This window comes from Procambarus clarkii, chromosome 5 (assembly GCF_040958095.1).
Source record: "Procambarus clarkii isolate CNS0578487 chromosome 5, FALCON_Pclarkii_2.0, whole genome shotgun sequence".
Taxonomy (NCBI): domain Eukaryota; kingdom Metazoa; phylum Arthropoda; class Malacostraca; order Decapoda; family Cambaridae; genus Procambarus; species Procambarus clarkii.
In genome coordinates this window covers 32,203,195-32,225,702 of record NC_091154.1, presented here as the reverse complement: position 1 = coordinate 32,225,702, position 22,508 = coordinate 32,203,195, and the positions used below count along the sequence as shown (strand labels likewise).

The 22,508-nt window shown below is 46.8% G+C and overlaps 1 protein-coding gene across 6 annotated transcripts in view; it reads left to right on the top strand.

The window, feature by feature from the left end:
- The window catches only part of LOC123747858 (serine-rich adhesin for platelets), a 253,551-nt gene that overhangs the window by 209,642 nt on the left and 21,401 nt on the right, over window positions 1-22,508 (top strand). For 4 of the 6 annotated variants that reach the window (XM_069300602.1, XM_069300609.1, XM_045730066.2 and 1 more), the window contains 3 exons: window positions 15,425-15,668; window positions 19,423-19,596; window positions 19,979-20,008. In XM_069300602.1, coding sequence (XP_069156703.1) covers window positions 15,425-15,668; window positions 19,423-19,596; window positions 19,979-20,008 — 448 coding nt within the window. Of the gene's footprint in view, window positions 1-15,424; window positions 15,669-19,422; window positions 19,597-19,978; window positions 20,139-22,508 lie in introns of those variants that run through there. The other 2 variants (XM_069300615.1, XM_045730068.2) reach the window with 2 other exon arrangements.

The following is a 22,508-nucleotide window of genomic DNA, read 5'->3' as shown; positions in this document are numbered from 1 at the left end:
CCGGGGGGGGGGGGGGCAGGCCGTCGGGCGCTCTCACCCGGGGGGGGGGGCCAGGCCGTCGGGCGCTCAGTCTGTCATTGGGACACGGGTGTTGGTAAGGTGTAGGGAGAGCGTTGGAACCTTTACACACACACCACAGCTTGACTGGAATCCAAAATGGAATCTGTATCAAGAGCCTATCAAACAAAGTTATTAGAATTATTTAATCACACACAGAAAGCCATTGACGTGGCTTTGTATATGCCCAGTAAGCCTTTAAGAAAGTAAGAGCAAGAGGGTTCAGAAAACAGAGGGCTCTAGGTACTGGAGCCAGCGAGAGGGGCTATATAATATAGCCTCGTCCGACGCCGCAATAGGTACTCGGCTCCGTCCTCTTAATAATGCAAGTTACTTCGGAAAAAGGCTAGTTTAAGAAATCACTACTCGCAGATTTCAAAATTATTTAAATGCTACAACTTAAGCCACACACACAGTTTTAGTCTACCAAGGGTTCATTGACTGGCTAAAACAGTGGGCAGAGAGAGATAAGAGTCGCCGTCTTGTAATGCAGATAAATGTAAAGTAATTCACTGTGGTACAGTGTGTGTCAGCAACTAGCTACGTGACGCTAAAACTCTCCCCATCTCACTGTCCAGTGTGATGACGATTTTTTTAGCATCACGAAGCTAGTTCTTGACACACTGTACTTCCCTTCACATAGGGTAGCTGCACAAATGCTGATGTGCCTAAATGTGGTGGTGGTGGTGATGATGCAGGAAAGTTGCTATAGTGTGGCAGGAAAGCAATGTCCACGAAACGACTCGCCAAGACTGACAAAGATTTAGGTGTGGTTAATAATGGCGATTTTTAAATACATGGTAATATACTTGTATCGGCAATAGTAAACTATAGGGATCTGTTTTCGAAACCCCTAGATACCACACTTGTTCAGACCTCAACCTGCACACAAGGGTACGGTGTGCAGTTTTGGTCTTCAATTGTTACCGAAACTATCAACACTAATCAGAAGTCGTCCTGTACTCCCGTGTGGGAGGGGGGGGGGGAGGGAGGGAATTAAGACTTCTCTACGGGCTACTCACGCCCATGCCACCTCTTGTGGTGGCTTAATCTTCATCAATCAAATCAATCGTGAGTCGGCCGCGGCTCAGACCAGTTGCATTCCGACCTGACATGTATAAGGATCATAAAGACGGTTCCGAGGCTATTATTCTTAACATTCATGCAAGTAATTGTTTGATAATGTGTGTTATCCACGTTGTTACACAAGCTGGCTGCCTGGCTGCCTGGCTGCCTGGCTGCCTGGCTGCCTGGCTGCCTGGCCTGCCTGCCTGCCTGCCTGCCTGCCTGCCTGCCTGCCTGCCTGCCTGCCTGCCTGCCTGCCTCCCTGCCTGCCTCCCTCCCTGCCTGCCTGCCTCCCTGCCTGCCTGCCTGCCTCCCTCCCTGCCTGCCTCCCTCCCTGCCTGCCTGCCTGCCTCCCTCCCAGCGTAGCTGTGTGAGGATCTGGCGTTACCCGGGGCAGGAGCGTGCCCCTGGCGGCTGCGTTGATAACTACCACATCTTCCCGGCCCAAGACGGGAAGCTGGTCGGTATTAAACTCGTCATTTGATGGCGCCATTGTTTATATCCAGCTCGGGTGAACGCTATGTGAGTATATTAGAGTATGCATCCTGAGTCATTATGTAAATTAGTTATTTCCACCAGCATCTCTTCTTCACTACACGGGTGTTATTGTATTCATACCTGCCTGCCTTCACTATGTATGAACACATGTTAAGATTAAGCATCTTATTGCTTCTTAATTACAATTATTACTTAACCTATACCGTTGATAGGTTAAGTAATAATTGTAAATAAGAAGCAATAAGATGCTCATCTTAACATACTAAGAAGGTTAAGTGAGGTCGGTGTTTTCTATGAAGCTTTTCAAGGTAAACTAAAATATTCACAATCAATTAGTATGTCTCACATGCACTTATTAAATAAGCCAATACTGACTATAAGCAAGTGCGAAGGACGGGTTGTCCACCGGGGACTGTCTTGTGTACGAAGTCAATATCCGTTAATGCTGCCGCCAATAGCAACCATGTTAGCCTGAGAACGGATGCCAGAGGCGCTTGGCATCACTGGCTTTCAATATCGAGTAGATAGTCTGGCTTTACTGTGTACTTTTAGAAATAAAGATTAGTTTATTGGGCGCCAGTGACCTCGCTGATCAGTGGGGTGTGCGTACTGAGCCACTCTGGCGTCCCAGCTGATGAAAGATGAAGATTAAGCCACCCAAAAAGTGGCACGGGCATGAATAGCCCGTAAGTGGTGGCCCTTTGGAGTCATCTGTGGAGGTGCGACTGCACCTCCACAGATGACGGAGAGGTCGTGACCTCTGGCGTCCCAGTTGACTGATTGATGAAGATTAATCCACCCAAAAGGTGGCACAGGCATGAATAGCCCGTAATCTGGCGTCCCGTTTTTAGATGCAACTTTTGGTTCCTAGTAGCTGAAAGTAGCACTGGCTATGGTGAGCCCGTAGAGGACTTACCTGGCACAGGAGCGTGGCTGTGGGCTGACTTGTGGCGCCTCGATCCCATCCATCTGTATCTTCTCGTGCCTTCCCTCCTGTTTACCTTCTTTATCCCCCCCCTCCCATATTCCACCCCTCTGCGCGTGTTGCACCCTGGGGGGGGGGGGGGACAACCCACCGGAAGTGGGGCGCGGAATTAATGAGCACAAGAGAACTAGTGGAGGGGGGAGGGGGTTGCTGGGGGTAATGGAGAGGGGGGGGGTGGGGGGGTGGATGGATTGGGCGTTGCTGAGTTAGTAGGGGGAGTTCTGGGGAGATGGGGGGGGGGGTAATTTTGGGGCTTGTGGTTGGGTAAGGAGTGGGGGGGGGATTGTGGTAGGATTAAAAACACAACGCACCACACCACTCGCCCACACTCCAGGTACAGCAGTTTAAGGGGTTATTTGAAACGCATTTAGATTAGTAATGTTGTCCCGGGGCCACGTGGCCTGGACAGAAGTAGTCCAGGACGGACCCGGAGGCGCAGGTCGGGTACACCTCGTCATCCTCCCTCGCTGTCACTCTTTGCCTCGAGCTTCCTGGATATGTGGCTGTCAGGATAGGCTGGACCAACAGCAGGTGTGGTGCCAGTAACCTGCTTGAGGGACTGGAACTGGCGTCTGGAGCAATCCTGGAAGACGCACGCCGGGGGTCTGGAACACGCGACCCTCCTCTTATTCCAAGTACTGGAACGCCTCGTCCCAGGAGACTTTGGGGCGTACTCGTCGGCGGTGTTTACGTGCAAGGACTTGAACTTTCCAAAAAATGGCAAGACTCGCGTATTAATATTGGAGGCATTAGTCAGTGTGGCGTCAAATTACAGGTTATATTAGCGCGTGACGAGGAAGTGTTGGGACTCCCACCGTGCTCACTCGCTTACGCCTTCACTCGTTCCCATCACTTATTCGCTTATATTCTTATGTGCTCTCTTACTTAGTTTCTCACAGGCCTATCAGCTGGCTAGCGTGCCCCTCACTAACTAGCTTGCCCTCACTCACTCACTCGCTGGCCTGCCCTGCCCATCTCGCTCTCTGGGCAGAAATAGATTTCCATGCTGCTGCATGGTTGCTCCCCACGCCAGGATTTCCTCATTCCAACGTCAGCTTTGCTATGATAATGGTTGTGGTTCCTGCATGTTTATTAATATCGAAATTGGGTAAGGTTTGTGTAAATCCACCTTTTTTTTTAATTATTTTGCCTTTCCCTCTGATAATTTAACGTCTTCAGTTCGCGTGTGGATATCAAGAAGCTGTTCGCCTTTCTCTCTCAAACTAAAACTAGGGATCATTAGGACTGTTCATAATTAAACGGTAATTAAGGAGCTATTATCCTACATCGATCAATAGGAATGGCCCTAGAAACTGTGCTCTGATTATGGCGCACCTTACTTCTTACTGGCTCTATTCTGCATTTCCTTCCGTATCTTTCGTTTATTCTACTGCGCAAATTTGGGACCTGGCCTTAAAGTATCTTCGATGTATATTATTGGATACCTTTCTAGTCTCCATTCCAAAGAGTATATTTTGAGAGCTTTGAGACGGTCTCGATAATTTAGATGTTTCATCGTGTCTATGCGTGCCGTATATGTTCTCTGTATTCCCTCTTAATTCAGAAATCTCTCCTGCTCTGTGAAAGGGGAAGCGAGTACCGAGCAATACTCAAGACGGGACAGCACCAGTGACAAATAGTATATAGCATTGCTGTGGGGTCCCTGGATTTGAACGTTCTCATAACCCATCCTATCATTTTCCTGGCCGCCGCTACATTAGCTTGGTTATGTTCACTAAATCATAATTCCCAGATCTTTTAAATGTTGCTTTCTTTCTATGATTGGCCTGTACCCTGTGTTTCGTTTAACTTCCTCGTTTCCACAATACCCAAGTACCTGGAACTTGTCACCATTAAACATCATTATATTCAGTTGCCCAATCGAAGACCTTATTTATATCTGCCTACAGTTTTTAAGCGTCGTCTTCAGGAAATTTTTATGGTGATTTTTGTATCTGAAAAAGGATGACATGAAGCTGTGACTAGTATTTTTGTCTATATCAGAGATAAGGGAAATAGCAGCGGTGCTAAGACTTTGCCCTGGGGTACAGAGCTTTCCACTGCACTTGGGCTTGATCTAGTTTGATTGACAGTCACACTGCATTCTGTTTGACAAAGTTGACAGTTCAACGCCCCACTTTACCAGTTATTCCTATTCATCTCATTTTATAGGCTATCACTCCATGGTCACATTTGTCTAATACCTTTGCAAAGTCTGTGTATAAAACGTCTACATTTTTGCTTTTTTTATCTAAGGCTTCTGTGATTTTGTCATAGTTGTTGAGTAACTATGACAGACAGGATCTTCCCGCTCTAAATCCATGTTGTCCTGGGTTGTGTAGTTCATTATTTCCCATAAAACTAGAAATTTAATTCCTAATCACTCTTTCAAGAACTTTTGTGACAATGTTAGTGCAACTGGTCAAATTTTTTTTGCCAAGGCTTTACTACCCCCCCCCCCTCCCCTCCTTTGTGCAGAGGAGCTATGTCTGCAGACTTAAGTGCTGCTGATATCTCCCCTGTATCTAGACTTTCTCCATATTACGCTGAGCGCTCGCGCTACTGGTACTTTACATTTCTTTATAAATATTTAATTCCACGAGTCAGGCCCAGGGGCTGAGTGCATGGGCATTGCTAAAATCTTCTTCAAAGTCTTCAGAGTTCGTGTTACTATCCGTTATATTATCTGTAACTTGGGTGCCATTCATAAAGAAGCTGTCTGAATCTTCAACTTTCATGTTATTAGTGTGCTGAACATAGCCTCATACTGGCTTCTTAGAATTTCACTAATTTCCTTGCTGTTCTGTGTGTACGTACCTTGAGTTGTAATTAAATGTTCCAATACTGGCAGAGGATTTTGATTTTGCATATCTGAAAAAAATATTTTGGATTTTTCTTTCTCTTGTATAGCTTTCTGTTCAAATTCCATTTCCTTGTCTCGTATGATCGCTTCAACGTTTGCTCTATTTCTTCGATCTCCTCCTTTAGGTTTATTTTCCTTTCTTGTGGTGGTAGTGTCTGTTTAAGCATTTATTGTTTTTCCTTATGTACAGTCGTCTGCATTCTTTCTAAAGTAATCCTCTTTCTGACCCTCCTGACAGACAGATGCTTCAAGCAGATCTTGTAAGCTTCAGCTGTCAGTTGAGCTATCCCCCGTGTGGGGAGTTTCGTCGCTTAAGATAGTCTCCCATTGGATGTTGGCAAGGTCTATTTTTTCCCAATCGAATCCTCTTATTGTTGAAATGAAATTGAATTGACTACCCCTTCTCGCTTGTTGGTTCTCTTGGACCTACTACCGTTATTAATGTTAGTTTACACTTCAATGAGCGTATGGTCTGAGTATGTAGTATCTGAGATTGTAATGTCTGATTAGTTCATCATTGTTTGTGAATAACAAGTCTAGTGTTTTTTTTCCCAAGTTGGTTCTGTAATCTGTTGAGTGAGAAATTAGTCACAATCTTAAATTCTCTTACCTGTGATTGATTGTTTCCAGGGTAGTTCCCTGCTCTATTTTTGTTTGTCATTGGCAGGTTGAAGTCTCCAAGGAAGATCATATCTGGAGCTGGGTTTACTAGGTTATCAAGGATGTTCTCTATTTTGTGCATCTGCTCTGTGAATTCCTCAACCTGAAGAATTGAGAATTTGAGCGTCTTGTGTTGTGGTTCCCAACTTGAGCTTGCCAAGGTACTCGGTCGCTATATCTATATCTGTCTTGCACAAACATTTTCAAAAATTTTGAGGCGTTATCCTACGTAAGATTTGGCGACCCAAACATTTATTTACTTCAACATCTCAAACTTCTTGGTCTAAATTAATGACCAATGAAGTAGAGAAATAATGGTAATGATAGAAACGGTATTCAATAAAATTAAAGTGGTGATTAATTGGTCATATTTAGGTGAAGGCAACACTGTGTAACTGAAGGGAAGCAGTAGAACAGAAGTACACTGACCTCGCATCAGGCTGGGATACCCATGTGCATGGGGAAACAGGTTCCGGAAGATGATAGAAAATGTCAACACTGTGGAGAAATGCCCGACAGACCACTGGAACATTATCTAATACAGTGCACAGTTACACACCCATTAAGATTTCAACTTAGATTCAACAGAGCAGAAGAAGTTGTTAAACACACATGGCAAAATCTTACTGAAGCGACCATACGAGTCATAAATACTCATACTCCGCCCAAGTAAAACAGAAACAAGCAACACTTAGTGGACCAGCCAGAGGCTTAGGACCCGGGCAGGAATATCCCTGAAAAAACTGAAGGCAAAAGTACAGTTATTTCCAACAATGTGTGTTACACCCAAACAAACATGACTTCACGACGACACACACACACGGAGAGGACCATACGTAACAGTGCCACGCCTCGTGTATACAAAGACAAGACATACAGCTATGAATGACGCCACCCCCCCCCCTCTTGATAACCTCGCTAGAGGTCACAAGGTCTTTTATCTGTTTTACCCCCCCCCTCCCCCTCCTCAGTCTTCATCCGTCCCCCCTCTCCATCCCCTAGCCTAGCTATGCGCGTCCCTCTTCCTCCTCATTGTTCACCGTCATAGCTGCAAGGTGCGGCCCCTATGATGGCTTATTCCTATATATGTATCTTGAATATAAACATTTTCCTTAACGGACTGTTGTATAGCTATTTTGATTCACCATCAGCTTCTAGAGGTAATTTGTATGTTTATTCTAGCAGAATTTGCATGTCGTTTGTATTACACGTGTATCTCTTCAGACAGAGCAGTGTGTGTTCTACCCTTTCTCCTTCACCTAAGCAAACGTATCTGATCTAACACACCAGCTTAGACTGTGTAGGAAAGCTTGGCTCCACGGGCAAGGGGCTATAGTTCTCAAGAGACACGTAGCCTAACAGGTCTAGAAAGGATCAGCTAGTTGGAAAGGGTTATTTGTCTCCATATACGAATACTCAAATTGTATTACCACTTATAACATAATGAAACGAAGACATTACCCTGCAGATAGGTGGTATAATACTTCTTGTTCTTACGAATTATTGCCGTCTGTAGACCTTGAATATCAAGTAAAAATACTGGAAACCTGTTCTTGAGCGAACTGGCAGTCTTTATCATGCTATACAAAAAAATTTGAAAAAGGTACCGTGCATGAAAAGGAACTGTTTACAGAATTATTAAATTTGTGGGTTAATTAAAAAAATGAATGCTTCAGTGCTTGGTGATCGTAGCGAGAGTCGTTCAGCTAGGCGTCAGGGGGAAGAGCGCCCCCTGTCAGGAACACTACGACGGCCCGCTGACGGCGGGGGCGGCGCTGTGGTTCAGGGTCACCCGCCAACCTTGTCCACCGCCACCACTCTTAATTTGTTGATGAATTGTCTTTCTTGCCTTGAAGGTGGAGGAGTGTGGGAAGAAATGCGGGAGGTGGAGGGGGCGGGGGGTTAAGAAGCTAGGGAAGGGATAGAGGCTAGGGAGGTGGACGGACGGTCTCACACACGAGACGGTGATGACAAAGCGTCCTCGGGGTTAGGGTTGTGGGGGTGCGTAGAGGGGGTCTTTATCGAGGGCAGTCCTCCCTACGGGGGGGTGTTCAGTTCAGAAAGAGAGGGGGGGTGGGTACGATATAATTCAGAGTTCAGAAACCAATATATCCCAGCAAGCACACATTGGGGATGCAGAAGCAACCACACACACACAGGCGCAGATCTCTCCTGTGCTGGAGACTCGCCTCCTAATACCCTTCTCCCGCCTGCTGTAACTACAAATTGACAACACTTCACCAATTAACCCGAAGGAAGGTCAAAGGCTGCAGGGAGAGGGGGGGGGGGTGCTCCAGCTCCTGGACCTGGATTCGTAGAGCAGTTGGCGTGCAAATGGTTGGGCACCATTCCTCCCACCTATCCGTCCCATCCCTAACCCTTATCCCTTCCAAGTACTATATAGTCGTAATGGCTTGGCGCTTTCCCCTGATAATTCCCTTCTCGTAAGAACCAGCGTGTACATCTTTCCTCAATCTTTCGCGGCTTTGTTTAAATATATTAAACCGTTAATGAACTCCGAAGAACTAGGTTTTTTTATAACAATAATATTTAACTGGGAAAGTTTGTGCTCAAACTATTTTATAAACGTAAACAAAGCCGCCAAACATCATAGAGTAGATGCGCATGTTCGTAAGTAGGATGCGTAAATACTTTTCGAATTCTGGCCCTTCACACGGTTTTTTTAATTCTTCTTCTTCCGCAACAGTAGCTTTGAAGATTGTTAAAGTTCGCCATGACACGATCACCATCTTCTGTTTCACAACAGAAAACTGTTCCCAAGTACCCTGGGGCTTGGGTAACTCCAGAAGACGTCAAGAGCAATCATTTCCCATGCATTTCGGGCTTTGGGAAGACCTTGGGGACCCGTAAGGGACAATTTTTAATTGTCTGATTAGCCACTGAACGCAGACAGGCGGGGGAGGGCCACTGAACGCAGATTGGCGGGGGCGAGTCAATTTGTGAAAAAGAAGGAAGGGTGGAGGCAGCGATGACGAGATAGAGCAGCAGGTGGCGTGGCTGGTCCTTTGTCGCTGGCGGCCGGCCGTCCTCCTCAGGTACTGCGGTTGGTTGGCTTTGATGCGCTCTCTAAACGTTACCAAGCCGTCTGGCATTAGTATTCCTAGATCCTCAGATCTTCTTTCTTCCTGTGAAAAGCTCTGGCAGCATCGTGCATCCTGTGCTAAATGTTGAGTTGATATTGTAAATTTACTCCTACAGGTTGTGTCTGTCTGTCTGTGTCTGTCTAAAAGTTACGGAGCAAGTACTGTGCCTAGCGGAACCACGGAAGCAACTATATACAGTGCGCACAAGACCTAATTTTAAGTGCCTTTGATTACATTTGTCAATAGTCTTGGTTGGGTGGGTTACTTTGGTGGAGAACCCTTCATATGGAGTCAACCTTGAAAATCAATGCTTCTATGCAGACGACGTGTTTGGTGAAGTCGGTGCCCCGGCCCCTATAATTTGTTCAATGCGTGAGGCACAAAAAATTAAAATGTCAATCCCTGAAGATTGTGTGAAGGCGGCAATCCAAATCGTCGCCAATATTGTCCAGTGCTTTTGCAATAGTTGATTATTATCCCAACAATTACATCTGTAACATTTGCTGAATTAACTCTCCACTTGGGCTGGACGGTAGAGCCACGGTCTCGCTTCATGTAGGTCAGCGTTCAATCCCCGACCGTCCAATTTTAAGTGGTTGGGCACCATTCCTTCCCCTCATTCCTTCCCCTCATCCCATCCCAAATCCTTACCCTGACCCCTTCCCAGTGCTATATAGCTTGGCGCTTTCCCTTGATAGTTCCTTCTTTCCGCCCCCTCCTGGGTTGCCATGTTTTGTGTGGTGGTATCGAGCGAGCAGCCATGGCTATCCAGAAGTGTAATTGGGTTGTTAGCGCTAGTGCGAACAGTGTCGTTGTCCCGTCCAGCTGTTAGGGGTTTTGTCCTTATCAAGGTGTTTACACTCGTTAGGTTCCCATGATGTAATGTGGTTTTGTATTTGTATCGAAAGGGGGGAGGCAGGATGGGGGATTGTGTTGAATGGTGAAGAGGGTCGAATATTGGATGGACAATCGTGGGAGGGGGGGGGGGGTCGTTGGCAGGGATGGATCGAACTATTTTTAGGGGGCCCCTCTAGGCCCAAACAGCTGAATGGGGCCCTCGCCATCTGGACAGTTTTGCTAATCAAACGCGAAAAACAAACACACACGTACGTACGTACGCACGTAGAAAGGCCACATCATAACCTGCTGGGTTGTTCATAATCTACCCGGGCACAAATGGGACTTGCTTGTCTTGAGTGAACAGTGTTAAACATTGGGATTAACGTAAGTACAACCCTCAAGTTTCCAGTTATCTTGCGGGTGCAAATCTTTTTGAAGACTTTTTGTTGACAACCCGATCTGACTACCGGTTGTTATAGATTCAGCTACTCGGAACAAGTTCCAAGTAGCACGGGCTATGGTGAGCCCGTAGCTTACCTGGCACAGGAGCGGGGCAAGTAGCACGAGCTATGGTGAACCCGAAGTGGACTTACCTGGCAACAGGAGCGGTGCTAAGTGTGTGTCGTACTACTGATTCATGAAGATTAAGCCACCCAAAAGGTGGCACAGGCATGAATAGCTCGTAAGTGGTGGCCCTTTTGAGCCATTACTAGTATCAAAATATGATGCTGGAGATCTGTGGAGGCGCAACTGCACCCTGCGTGGCGGGAGATGTCTCCCGGACCAAATGGTGACCAAATGGTGTCGTACTACTGGTTGTTTTGTTTGTTGTTAAATGATTCGCTACCTGGAACAAAATTCCTAGTAGCACAGGCTATGGTGAGCCCGAAAATTGATACTACTGGTGAATACGGACGTATATAAGCCACCCAAGAGGTGGTGTGGGAACCGACCTGTGAGATTTATATTTATTTAATTTATATGAATATATATAGAATTTATATTTACATTAATTTATATACTTCGATAGCAATTTGTATAATGATAAGTGGACTGTATTTCTGCAATAATCTCATAATCTCACAAATCGATCCTCTACACATTAGGGGGGGTTTATATTAATTAAATTTATATATATGCAGCCAATCAAACTACAGTATTAGACTACATACATTGATGAGGTTCCTTATCTTATAGTACAGCTGACCTTAATCCACCAGGTACAACCAGGATGTAGACACCACATTTTTCCTCTTTGAGGTAGCTTCCATCACCCTGGTAACTGATGCACAAAGCATGCTTCCTCGTCTTGACCTGTCAAAGGGGCGCTAGCTGTAAAGCCAGAATCCTCTATATGACAGGTATATCAGAGAAAATACTGTACATGGAACAATGAAGACCTGGCTTAATTACCTTTTAGTTTGAGGCTGCCTCGTGCTCTAACCGGGACACCCTACCCAATGACATTAATGGCCACTAATGATAGATAAACGGGTTTCGGAAAGAACACTTAACTTGAATTTGTTGACAGCGTGTTGAAGATGGTACACCTTTGGTTTCCATAACACTACGTCCAAGTAAAATTAACAGAGCCGAATTTGCTCCCGTGAGCCTCTGGTCAAGTATCAACAATGGCAATGTCTAACACTCCATACTACTGACCGACATTGTCCAGATATAATAGGAGCCAAATTTGCTCCACGCGTCTCGGAGGTGACAATAACAATGGCCGCCCCTCCTTCCTCACTCCTGACGCTAGCTTACATTGTCCAGATGTCAATAAGTGATAGAAGGGTCACATTTACTCTACTTTAATATTGATAATTAAGTTAATTTATATGAGATGTTTTATGATGGTAAAGTCCAAAGACTAATGTATTTAAGAATAATTCCCAGCAGAATAGCTGGTGAATTATAATAGTATGTGGTGATGATATCCCGTTTTCTATAGACGGTAATTCCACTACAAGTTACGTTTTCTATGGGTAACTTGTTGGTAATACAGCAGCAATTATTATCTGTCTGTATGATATTAAATGGTGTCGGATTTTCCGACGGGTGGCATGGGTATGAATAGCCCGTGAAAGATTAGTAGGCTTGTATCTGGTATGTATAGTGATGGATTTAATGCGAGGAGAGGCGACACCTTCCCGCCCACTCGTCGCTTCTTGTCAGCCCTGCCCCCCCCCCTTTTCCTCTCAACCCTGGGGGGGGGGGGGGGGGGAGAGACTTCCGATGGCCGTATGCAAATGTGGTGTAAATATTGTCCAGCTATGTTACTGCCAGAGGGGGGTGGGGGCAGGGCATCCTATTGCCGTTCTCCCTGCTTCCTCTGTACCTGCTCCCCGTGTCTGTCTGTCTAGTCACCTAGTTGTACTTGCGGGGGTTGAGCTTTGGCCCTTTGGTCCCGCCTCTCAACGGTCAATCAACAGATTCCTGAGCCTACTGGGCTCCATCATACCTACATTTAAAACTGTGTATGGAGTCAGCCTCCATCACATCACTGCCTAATGCATTCCACCTGTTAACTACTGACACTGAAAAAGTTCTTTCTAACGTCCCTGTGGCTCATGTGGGTACTAAAGTCTCCACCTGTGTCCCCTTGTTCGCGTCCCACCCATGTGTATGTGCGTGCGTGCGCGCTCCCCCCCCCCCTCCAGTCGCCTCCCCCCCCCTTCCCCCCACGGTCCCAAGGACACACCATAGCACGTATTACTCTTTTACGATTAAATCTTTTTCCCTTCCGCCCGCTACATTCCCATAATTATGTCCTGGAGAGACTGTCTCTCTCTGTCTGTCTGGCTTGTTGCCGCCCCGGGGGCCTTGTTTTTGTTGTCCTTGTTGCCGCCCCGGGAGCAATGTGTTTATTGTGGCAGGTATACAGACCGACTCGTGACCAATGTCTCAAAATTCAGCCCCTCGCGTTGTGTATAAACCATAGTAGTAATTTGCATTCGCTACTAGATACGAAAGTGGTTATAGCTGTACCTGTGTTGAACGTCTGCACTGTGATAATCTAGATTTCTCCCTCCCCCTCCTCCCCTCCCCCCCACCCGGAAATATCGTACTTACAGAATCAAATCGAATTTATTGGTACAAATCGTACGAAAATGGACTGTTGCCGGTAACAATTTTCACGTTTCGTTCCCGTTAAGTTTGTAGAGAACAAAATAAAGCCAAAAAACTAAACTTAAACATTCCTAGGCCTGGTGTGGCGCCCGCGGCCTGTAATATGACTGTACATATAGGCCTAGCTTAAAAGTGTCATTCCGAGGTGTAACCAAAGTCGACCAAAACATAGCTTTTTAAAATACTTTATTTTTTTTTTACCATGTCGTGGTTTAGTCGGCTAGAGCGTGCGTCTGGGAATTGCCACCCAGCGCGTAGGTTCGAAGCCTCGTCACGGCTTCTATGGATTTTGTCACGTGACTGATTTGTGCGCGCGCGCGCATGATTGGTAAGATAGCATGCATAGGTTTAACCTGTCCCTCCCCCCCTCTCCCACCCTCTGCTCCCCCAACCCCATTCTCTGCTCCCCCCTCCTCCTCTCCGCTCCCCCCTCCTCCTCTCCGCTCCCCCCTCCTCCTCTCCCACCAGCTCCCATTCACCCGTCTGTGAGAGCCAGCCTGGAGAAGGTTTGAAGGAGCGTGGGAGACGCTACTGGCGACGAGATGTTTGCTCTTGTGATGCAGGGCATCACGGTGAGGTATTCTCCTCCCTGTGTGCTCTCACCTGTGCCAGTGTTGACCTCATTCACCCCGCCTCCTTACCTCACAACACCCCCCCCCCCCCACCCCCCCGCCCCTCAGTCTTCCCTTGCCTCCTCCTCCAGTTTGTCTTGCTCTTCACACACCCACTCTTCCGGGATTTTTTTTAGTTTTGCTCCTTTATTCTTCATATACTTGGGTTTGGTCGGCCTTCCTGCTTCCCCACTCCTTCCCTCTTCCCACTCCTTCCCTCTTCCCACTCCTTCCTTTCCTCCCTCCCTTTTGCTCCACAGTTGAAGATGCTGCGAGAGGTCCCTCTCCATTGAATGGTAAATAAAGCAGCATTACTGCCGTCTCCCTAATGTGGTGCCCCTTGGCCTGTCCTGCTCTCCTCCCTGTGGGCGTCTCCCTCAGGGTGGAGGGTGTAAGACCTCACACAACCCAGATTGGAGCTAGACTAAAAAAAAATAGTTTTTCTTAGCTTTCTGGGATGAGCTGACTTTAACCACAGAGCTCTATCCCCTCTGGTTTGAATCATGCCAGCTGAGATAGTATAAGCTGTGCTTAAAGATGGAGAGGTACAGAAGTTTCTTGTGTGAGGTGTTCAATCTGGATCACACAGGATATACATGTTGATATAGGCTGACGATGTATATATATGATCGAATTAGATGATCTGTTCTATTTATACATTGCCATAGTGCCTGTTATATATATATTTATTTTGCTCCGGATGAAGTGGTTTATTGGGCAGCGTCGCTCATTCCACGGCTATAGCGTAATTCCATCCCTCTCCTCTATGGTTAGGGGAGCCAGTATGGGTTGTTGATGCTGTCACTTGTACCATGCTGCACCTGGCCCGCTTCATCCTGCCACACATCACCAGGCAAGGAAATTCACTTCAAACCACTGTGTAGCTTACGTTATATATCTGGCTGGTGCAGTGTTTCCCTGACAAAACGTGGGTGTACCTGATGTGGGTGCCGCCGCCCCCCCCCCCCACCGATCCCCCCCCCAGTGTGGGTGCCGCCCCCCTCTCCCCTTAGTATGGATGTCGGGCGGCGATAATGAGATGGGGGTGTGGGGGGGGGGAGTAGAAATAGCCTAAGCTACTCTATCCCTTTGAGATGCATTTCTTTGTCTCAATAAACATACTTGAGCTTGAGATGGGGGATGGACAGGAGTGATAAATATGGGCACTTAAGTGACCCACGACCTTCCCTACACACCTGCTGCCCCCCCCCCCCCTCCCTCCTTGCCTCTCGAGGGGATTGAGGGGGGGGGGGGTGAGAAACTGGGGTTGTGGGGGACCGGTGTTTCACAGTTCATAGGACTTGATTGACTTAAACTGCTTTCCATTCGTCTCTTTTTAAACACAACCCATCCCCCCCCCCACATTTTACGGGCTATTTATGCCCGTGCCCTTATGTGGCTTAATCTTCATAAAGCCATCATAACCCATCCTCCCTCACTGTGTGCGCGTGTGCTAACGCGCGTGCACGTGCCTGCATATAGGCCAATATACTTGTGAAAACAAACTTGGGTTGCATTGCAGCAGTTCCCAGTATTACAGCCAATGTTTGTGTACAAATGATCGTGACCGCTGCCGCCATACTAACCAGAACCCTCCCTCCCTCTCCTACAGGTGTACACATCGAGAGCGTGAACTCCCACGGCCAGACTCCGCTCTTCTGCGCCTCCTTCGGCGGGGACAACGAGGTGGTGCTGCTGTTGCTGCGGCTGGGCGCCAATCCTAATCGTCGGTGTGGCCTCAAGGGCGCCACCCCCGTCCACGGCGCTGCCTACAGGGGCTCCCGCAGGGTCCTCAGACTCCTGGCGGAGGCCGGCGGCGATCTTGCCCTCACTGATAATGAGGACCAGACTCCCAGGTAGGGTGGGGGGGTGTGTGTGGGGGGGGTGTAACAGGGAAGGTGACAAGGGGATAACATCAGTAACGTTATGGGAAGTTAATACACACATGAAAATGCCATTTAAGGATCCAAACAAGATTGTTTTAAAGTGTGGGAAGTTAAAGGGGGGGGGGGGTATTAGATGCAGAAACATCTAGATCTCACTCCTCGGTAGACTACAGATAAAAAGTACGATTCTTGATAGAGGTGGTGATCATCCACACGGAATCTACACTTGTTCCCCACCATGGGAGGAGCCTACCTTCAGAATAGTATTTTTTTTCTACCACAGACGTGGCCACACAGTAATGGAAGGTTTTCCAATGAAAGGCTGCCTGTGATCCAACGATTCTAAGGTGCATCATTGAAAAACAAATGCGCAGCATTACAGTAGCAGGAGCCACCCACATCTACACGGACGGATCAGTAGACACAATGTGTGTGTGCTGTAAATGTGATTGCACAAAACACTCAAAATGCAATCATACTCGCTCAAAAGCTGCACTTCAAATATTAGAAGAAACAAAATGCAGTGGAAAGAGAACGTGGAAATCATTGCCACCATTTTGTATCTTGGAGCAGTAGCTAAAAGCAAAAGACAACATGACCCTAAACTGGATCCCATCCCAGGTTGGAATCCCATTAAATGAAAGCCAATGAAACTGCCTAATTGGCAACTCGTCATCCAGTGATGCATAAAACAATCCCACCCCAGCCTAGAGTACATGAACACTATCACCAACCCCAGCCTAGAGTACATGAACACTATAACCAACCCCAGCCTAGAGTACATGAGCACTATCACCAACCCCAGCCTAGAGTACATGAACACTATCACCAAAAAAACTCGCGCCTCAACAAAGCCTATCTATCTTGAGGTTATCTTGAGATGATTTCGGGGCTTTAGTGTCCCCGCGGCCCGGTCCTCGACCAGGCCTCCACCCCCAGGAAGCAGCCCGTGACAGCTGACTAACACAAAGGTACCTATTTTACTGCTAGGTAACAGGGGTATAGGGTGAAAGAAACTGCCCATTGTTTCTCGCCGACGCCTGGGATCGAACCCGGGACCACAGGATCACAAGTCTATTGTGCTGTCCGCTCGGCCGACCTGCTCCCTGTCTACACCACAGAGTAGCAGAAGGTTCGCCCCTCTGCAATATGGTATCAGGCCACCAAGTTACAGGTTAATATCCCAAACGGAACTCGCAGGGAAATAGCAGTTCGGTTATATAGACTACGTCTAGGTAACAGATGCAACTGGGAGATTGGTGAACCCCGACAGAGGAAATGTATCTTCTGCCAAACAATCTCAGAAAAACAACTACTTCACAATCTCATGGAATGTCAAGCAACCAACTACTTTGGAAGAGCTTAGTCCCATAATCTTGCAGTAACCACCCTGAAGCAATCAATACTGCCATTCTTCTGGTAAAAAAAAGGGGTCCAGCAGCTGGACATCCTCAAATACTGTCGAGCAGTATCCTCCCCGCGATAACAGCCTGACCATTTAAATGTGACCACAGCACAGTGTATATTCACTCCAAAACAAAAATCTACCACTTACGGGCTATTCATGCCCGTGCCACCTCTTGGATGACTTAATCTTCATCAATCAATCATCAGCTTCCGGCGGTGCCCAGGTAGTGTAAATAGTTGATGATGGGTTATGTAGTGAAAATACTTCAGCAATGAAAATAGTGTTGTAAAGATGGCGGGCGGCCTGGGTCACCCGAGCCGCGCAGTGTGCCAGTGATGGATGACGGTGCTGTGGAAAATAAACATTTCCATCCCTGGGACACGACATGAACACTAAAGGAAAGCACCGTGGCAGCAGAGTATACACACAGCAAGTCGTGGATGGAATCCAACACCTCGTGCTAATGAGGGTGGAGGATCGGGTCGCCAGCAGCGCCGCCCACCACGCGCGTGACCCCATCCAAGAGGAGTGCTCATACCAGTGTCTGCCGGGGAGTGAGGTCTAGCTTGATGATAAAGATTAAGCCACCCAAAAGGTGGCACGGGCACGAATAGCCCGTAAGTGGTGCCCCTTTTGAGCCATTACCAGTATCAATAGATGATACTGGAGATCTGTGGAGGTGCGACTGCACCCTGCGTGACGGGAGAGGTCTCCCGTGAGGTCTAGCTTTATTGTGGTGGTGGTTTAGATTAGGCTACTCTGAACAAAAAGTTCCAAGTAGCACGGGCTATGGTCAGCCCGTAGTGGACTTGCCTGGCACAGGAGCCCTTCCCACCATGTCCAGGTTGGCAGGGTTAATAAAAACGGTCTATATAGTCTGAAAAATAAATCTTGGGCGTATTGGTGCCTTCTATTCGCTCGCTCTTTCCCGTGCAGGACCGCCACCCTTGCCAAACGGTGCTTCGAGGAATCTGAGGGAAGTTGTATGGCTTGCGACGTGCCGCTTTTGGTCAAAGGACAAGGGATAGACTAAGTGGTTTTTATATCTCTAGCTAAGCTTTGTGGTCCTGTTAGGTGCACAGGCTGTTCTTGGACTCTTCATGTTGGAGAGTCAGGCTGTGATAGTCAAGCGCACTATGCTCATGTCCTGGAGAGTCGAGCACTCCAGGAATAGTGTATGTGGTGCACATTAACCTGTTACGCTGGCATATGGATTATTGATCTATTTACTCTCTTCCTCTCACCCCACGTTAGTAGATTTAAGCAACTGTAACCTGTCGAGATGACCATTAGAACACCTTGTATACGAATATGTAGTACATACAAGGTGTATGTAGGTGTGAAAAATACAAAGTTGAGCTCGAGCGCTAATGGTAAAAAAATACGTTTAATGAAAATTGATATACACTACCAAGGATTTATTAGATTGTCGTCGTCAGCAGCGGGTAGTTTGACAACTGTTGGTCAGGTGTCCCAAAATTGTCGAGGCGGGTCACTGGGGTCACCAGTCATCGTGACCTTCATAGTAGGCAAATAGAGATTCTAACTAGACCAACAAAAATGTCTTAACGTAAAAAAGATTGGCTCCAGTTCCTGAATCCCATCATGCAAATCTTGTTAACATTTGTTTAACCACCCGCACGATTGTTAAGGGGTCCGGAATAGTTCAACTGCCTTGTTTACTGCGCACGGCAATCCAATATTTAGGGGAACGTTAAAGAGCTTAATACACGAGTTTTGTCTTGCTTGGTGAGGCTATCATATTTGGCCCTTTTCCGTTTTATCCCCCCTCCCCTCCCCCCCCCCCCCCCCCGCAGTCTGCCCGTCTCGATCTTTCTCCCACTCATTTCAAAAATAATTTGTCCTGTTATTTTTACCTGTTTTATCAACCTTTACCATATACCTTGCCTTGTATAATAGGGGTTACCACCAGCATGTTTGCCACACACTGTGTGCGGGCCTCTTACACCCCCCCCCCTCTACACCCACCGTGCAGCAGACACCACCGTGACGTGTGCAATATTCTCCTCCGTCCCTCAAGAGAGGGACTTCCAGCAAGGGTTTTGCAGGAAGTACACAAGTTATACATAGCGTCGGGGTAAATGGCACGGTAAAACTGGTTAACCTAGTGGTTCCCCCCCCCCCCCACCCATAGTTGTGGCACCAGGTGGGCCGTGTAAGATCCTAGCCCTCGTAGATGGGCGGGAGACCATTGATTTCCAGGAACTGGCATCCCGTTGCCCAACCCACTGCTCTTTCAGGGACTGTTGAGTGCTAATGGTCTTGCGGGGGCTCATGTTCTTCCTGCTCTTCCAGGGACTACGCACTGAAGCAGCCGTCGCCGATCCGTCGCCAGAAGATCCTTAATTTCCTGGACCTGCTGCTGGCGATGACCCTGCACCGCTCCCTGGCCCGCACCGCCACCACCAACACCACCGGCCTCGCCCATCCCCTGCCTCATGCCGCCTCCAAGACCAGCCTCGCCCTCAAGTACGACCTTGTGGGTGCTTCTCGTTCAGTAAATAACTAACCATCCAAATTCCAGACTAGGGAGTACTCGGTTGTCAATACCTCTTGAGAGTATTTAGTTTTCCCAGTCCTTCCGTGCCCCATCCAGCACGAGTAGCGTTTGGTTCACGTAACTGCTTTCACTTTGTGTAGTTCTGATAACTTGTTGCCAGTTCACTGTGATTAGTACCATCAGCACCGCTCTCTAGTATGGGACACCATTCATGACAGGATCTTTTATATATATTTTCTTTTGTCTCCCTGAAAATTGTTTCCTTTTTAGTTATACTGCTTTGCCTTTATTATAATTTGTAGAGCTTATTTATATTGAAGTCTATTCACACACTTAATTTTTCTTCCTCAGAGGTGTTAGTTCCTGCTGCATTTTCTGCAAGTAAGATTGCAATCGCACTCTTTGTCTTGAAGCTTTCTTTGTCCGTCTCGAAGTAAGATGCTTGACCCTAAGGGATTCTTCACTTAACATTATCCACTGTCTCTGCCTTCTTCCAGATATTATAAAACAGGTTAATTTCTTCAAGTACTAACTAAAGGTGGGAGAAGTGTGTTGCCTAACTCCTTCTATTCAGCATGCAATTAATATTTGTGTTCACTAATACATAATGCTAGGCTACAAATGCATAAAAAGTTAGTTAATTTAAAGGTTGTAGACCTTTAGCTGATTACAAACAATTTAAGAGTTAATTTGGATTGAGTTGTTAGACTTAACAATGGTACCTGGTTATGGCAGGGGTCAAGGTGTGAGGGGAAGTACAGTACAGTATATGGTGGGTTCTGCACTTGTCTCTGGCTGGTCAATGGTCCTTTTCATGTACTCTAATGGTAACATTACTCTCTCCAGGCTGTGTGCGGGTGCGCAACTCATCCTTCTGTTTAGATAGTCCTTTTTGTAACTATGCGGACATACATTGATGTAACCGACAATTAGAGAGTAGAATATGGTAGTATTCACTTCAGTGCGCCCGGGAAAAGTATAAAGGCAAAAACCAAACTTCAAAATGCCTAGACCTAGTATAGCACATGTACCATATTAGGCCCAGGATGGTTAGATTAGGCTTTATTAGCAACATAAATACAAAACCTTTTCCAGTTTGTCCAAATTCAGTAGTACCAAATTATACTTTCTTATTGTCCATTACGTCGGTATGTGTGTGATGGTGCACATCGGTACTCTAAGTACAGTACAGTACTCTCTAAACAGGAGGGTGTGTGTATTTACTATTTGTATTTACTATTGTCTGTAGAATCGAGCAATTAGCTCTTTGACCCCGCCTTTCTAACTAATTTATTTTGTCTACTACATATATTTCTCTAACACACACACACACACACACACACACACACACACACACACACACACACACACACACACACACACACACACACCCAGGAAGCAGCCCGTAGCAGCTGTATAACTCCCAGGTTATACTACTAGGTGAACAGGTGCATCGGGGTGAAACTGTCCATTTGTTTCCGCCTCGGCCGGGAATCAAACCCGGACCATTAGGACTACGGCCCCCAAGTTCTTTCCACTCAGCCGCGAGGCCCCCAGGTGTCTGTCTTTTAGCAGCTTGAAGGTCTGTTTTACCTGTACTTAATTTTAGTATCTATCAATACCGAAACGCGTTCCTCTGTTCACTGTTTTAGGCCGAGCCTTTAAAACGTTTGTATAGATTGGCGCCTATGGGAAATACATGGTGCCATTTCCATAGCCACAGAGCACATACCATCCATCCATCTATTCATATATCAGTTTTGTGAAGACTGAAATATAATTTAAATACTTTTGGTTTCGCTTTCATATTAAAACATAATTTCTCTAAGACGCCTATTGAGCCTAAGTAATAGTCTTAGGCTCAATTGCTGGCGTGTCGTTCTGGGTTAGGCTATCCCACAGTCCCTACCATCTAATGCACACACACTGCCAGCTTTATATATATGGGAATGTTGTTTGCAAATGTTACTAACTCGTAGTAGTAGTAGTTTAAGAATGTGATAGCCAGCCTAGTGCTATAACCAGCTGCTTTTTATAACGCTATTAACCCACCATCTATTCTAGCACAACCATTTAGAGCAAGAAAACGAAACCGTGGATCGGTAGGGATAAGCTTCAAGAGTCGTGGTTTTAACATGCTTTAGTAATGAGTTTTGATGCTTTTAATAAGTTATTTGCATACTTTTTTAATATGTTATATCGGAACATAAATGCGCTAGTCGTTATATTGGCCAACTTCAATGCTTTGCGTCTACCGAAGCTTACCTCCACCACGGTGTTAGAAAGGATCCTTTGCTAGTAGTGGATATGTTGACCATGGAACTAACGTATTTTGAGATCCAACCAAGCCCACTCTCCCCACTCGCTTGGCAACACTGGACATGAGTGGGGCGAGATTTTCCAGCGCCGGTCTGAGGGGCCTCCCTGGGGGATACTTGAAGGGAAAAGGGGGGGACATGACTTTGTGGCAATCCCCCCTGCTACAATAGGGACACTTGGAGGAGGGATAGGGCTTAAAGGAAAGTGTGGGCGTGGTCTGGGGATGAGTGAGCGAGTTTTTCTCTATCATCCTCCTAGGTATCCCCGAGGTTATCGCCCAAACCCTTCTGGTGCTCTAAGCCTCGCACATCTTGCTCCTTCAGGCACCCTGGGGGGGGGGGGGGGGTAAGCCCCCTTCTCTTCAGATATTCCCCAGAGACGCATTCAGAGGCTTCTGTCTCTGACACCTCCGCTCGAAAGTGTCTACCAGCTCAGGTCAACAATATTGTAAGGGTCGGGAGTTTAGACCTAAACGTTTTTGGTTCTCATTGTCAACATATCCACTACTCGCCGCCCTCTACCAACACTTCTCCCTTAAACCCACAATAATTTCAGAATGTTC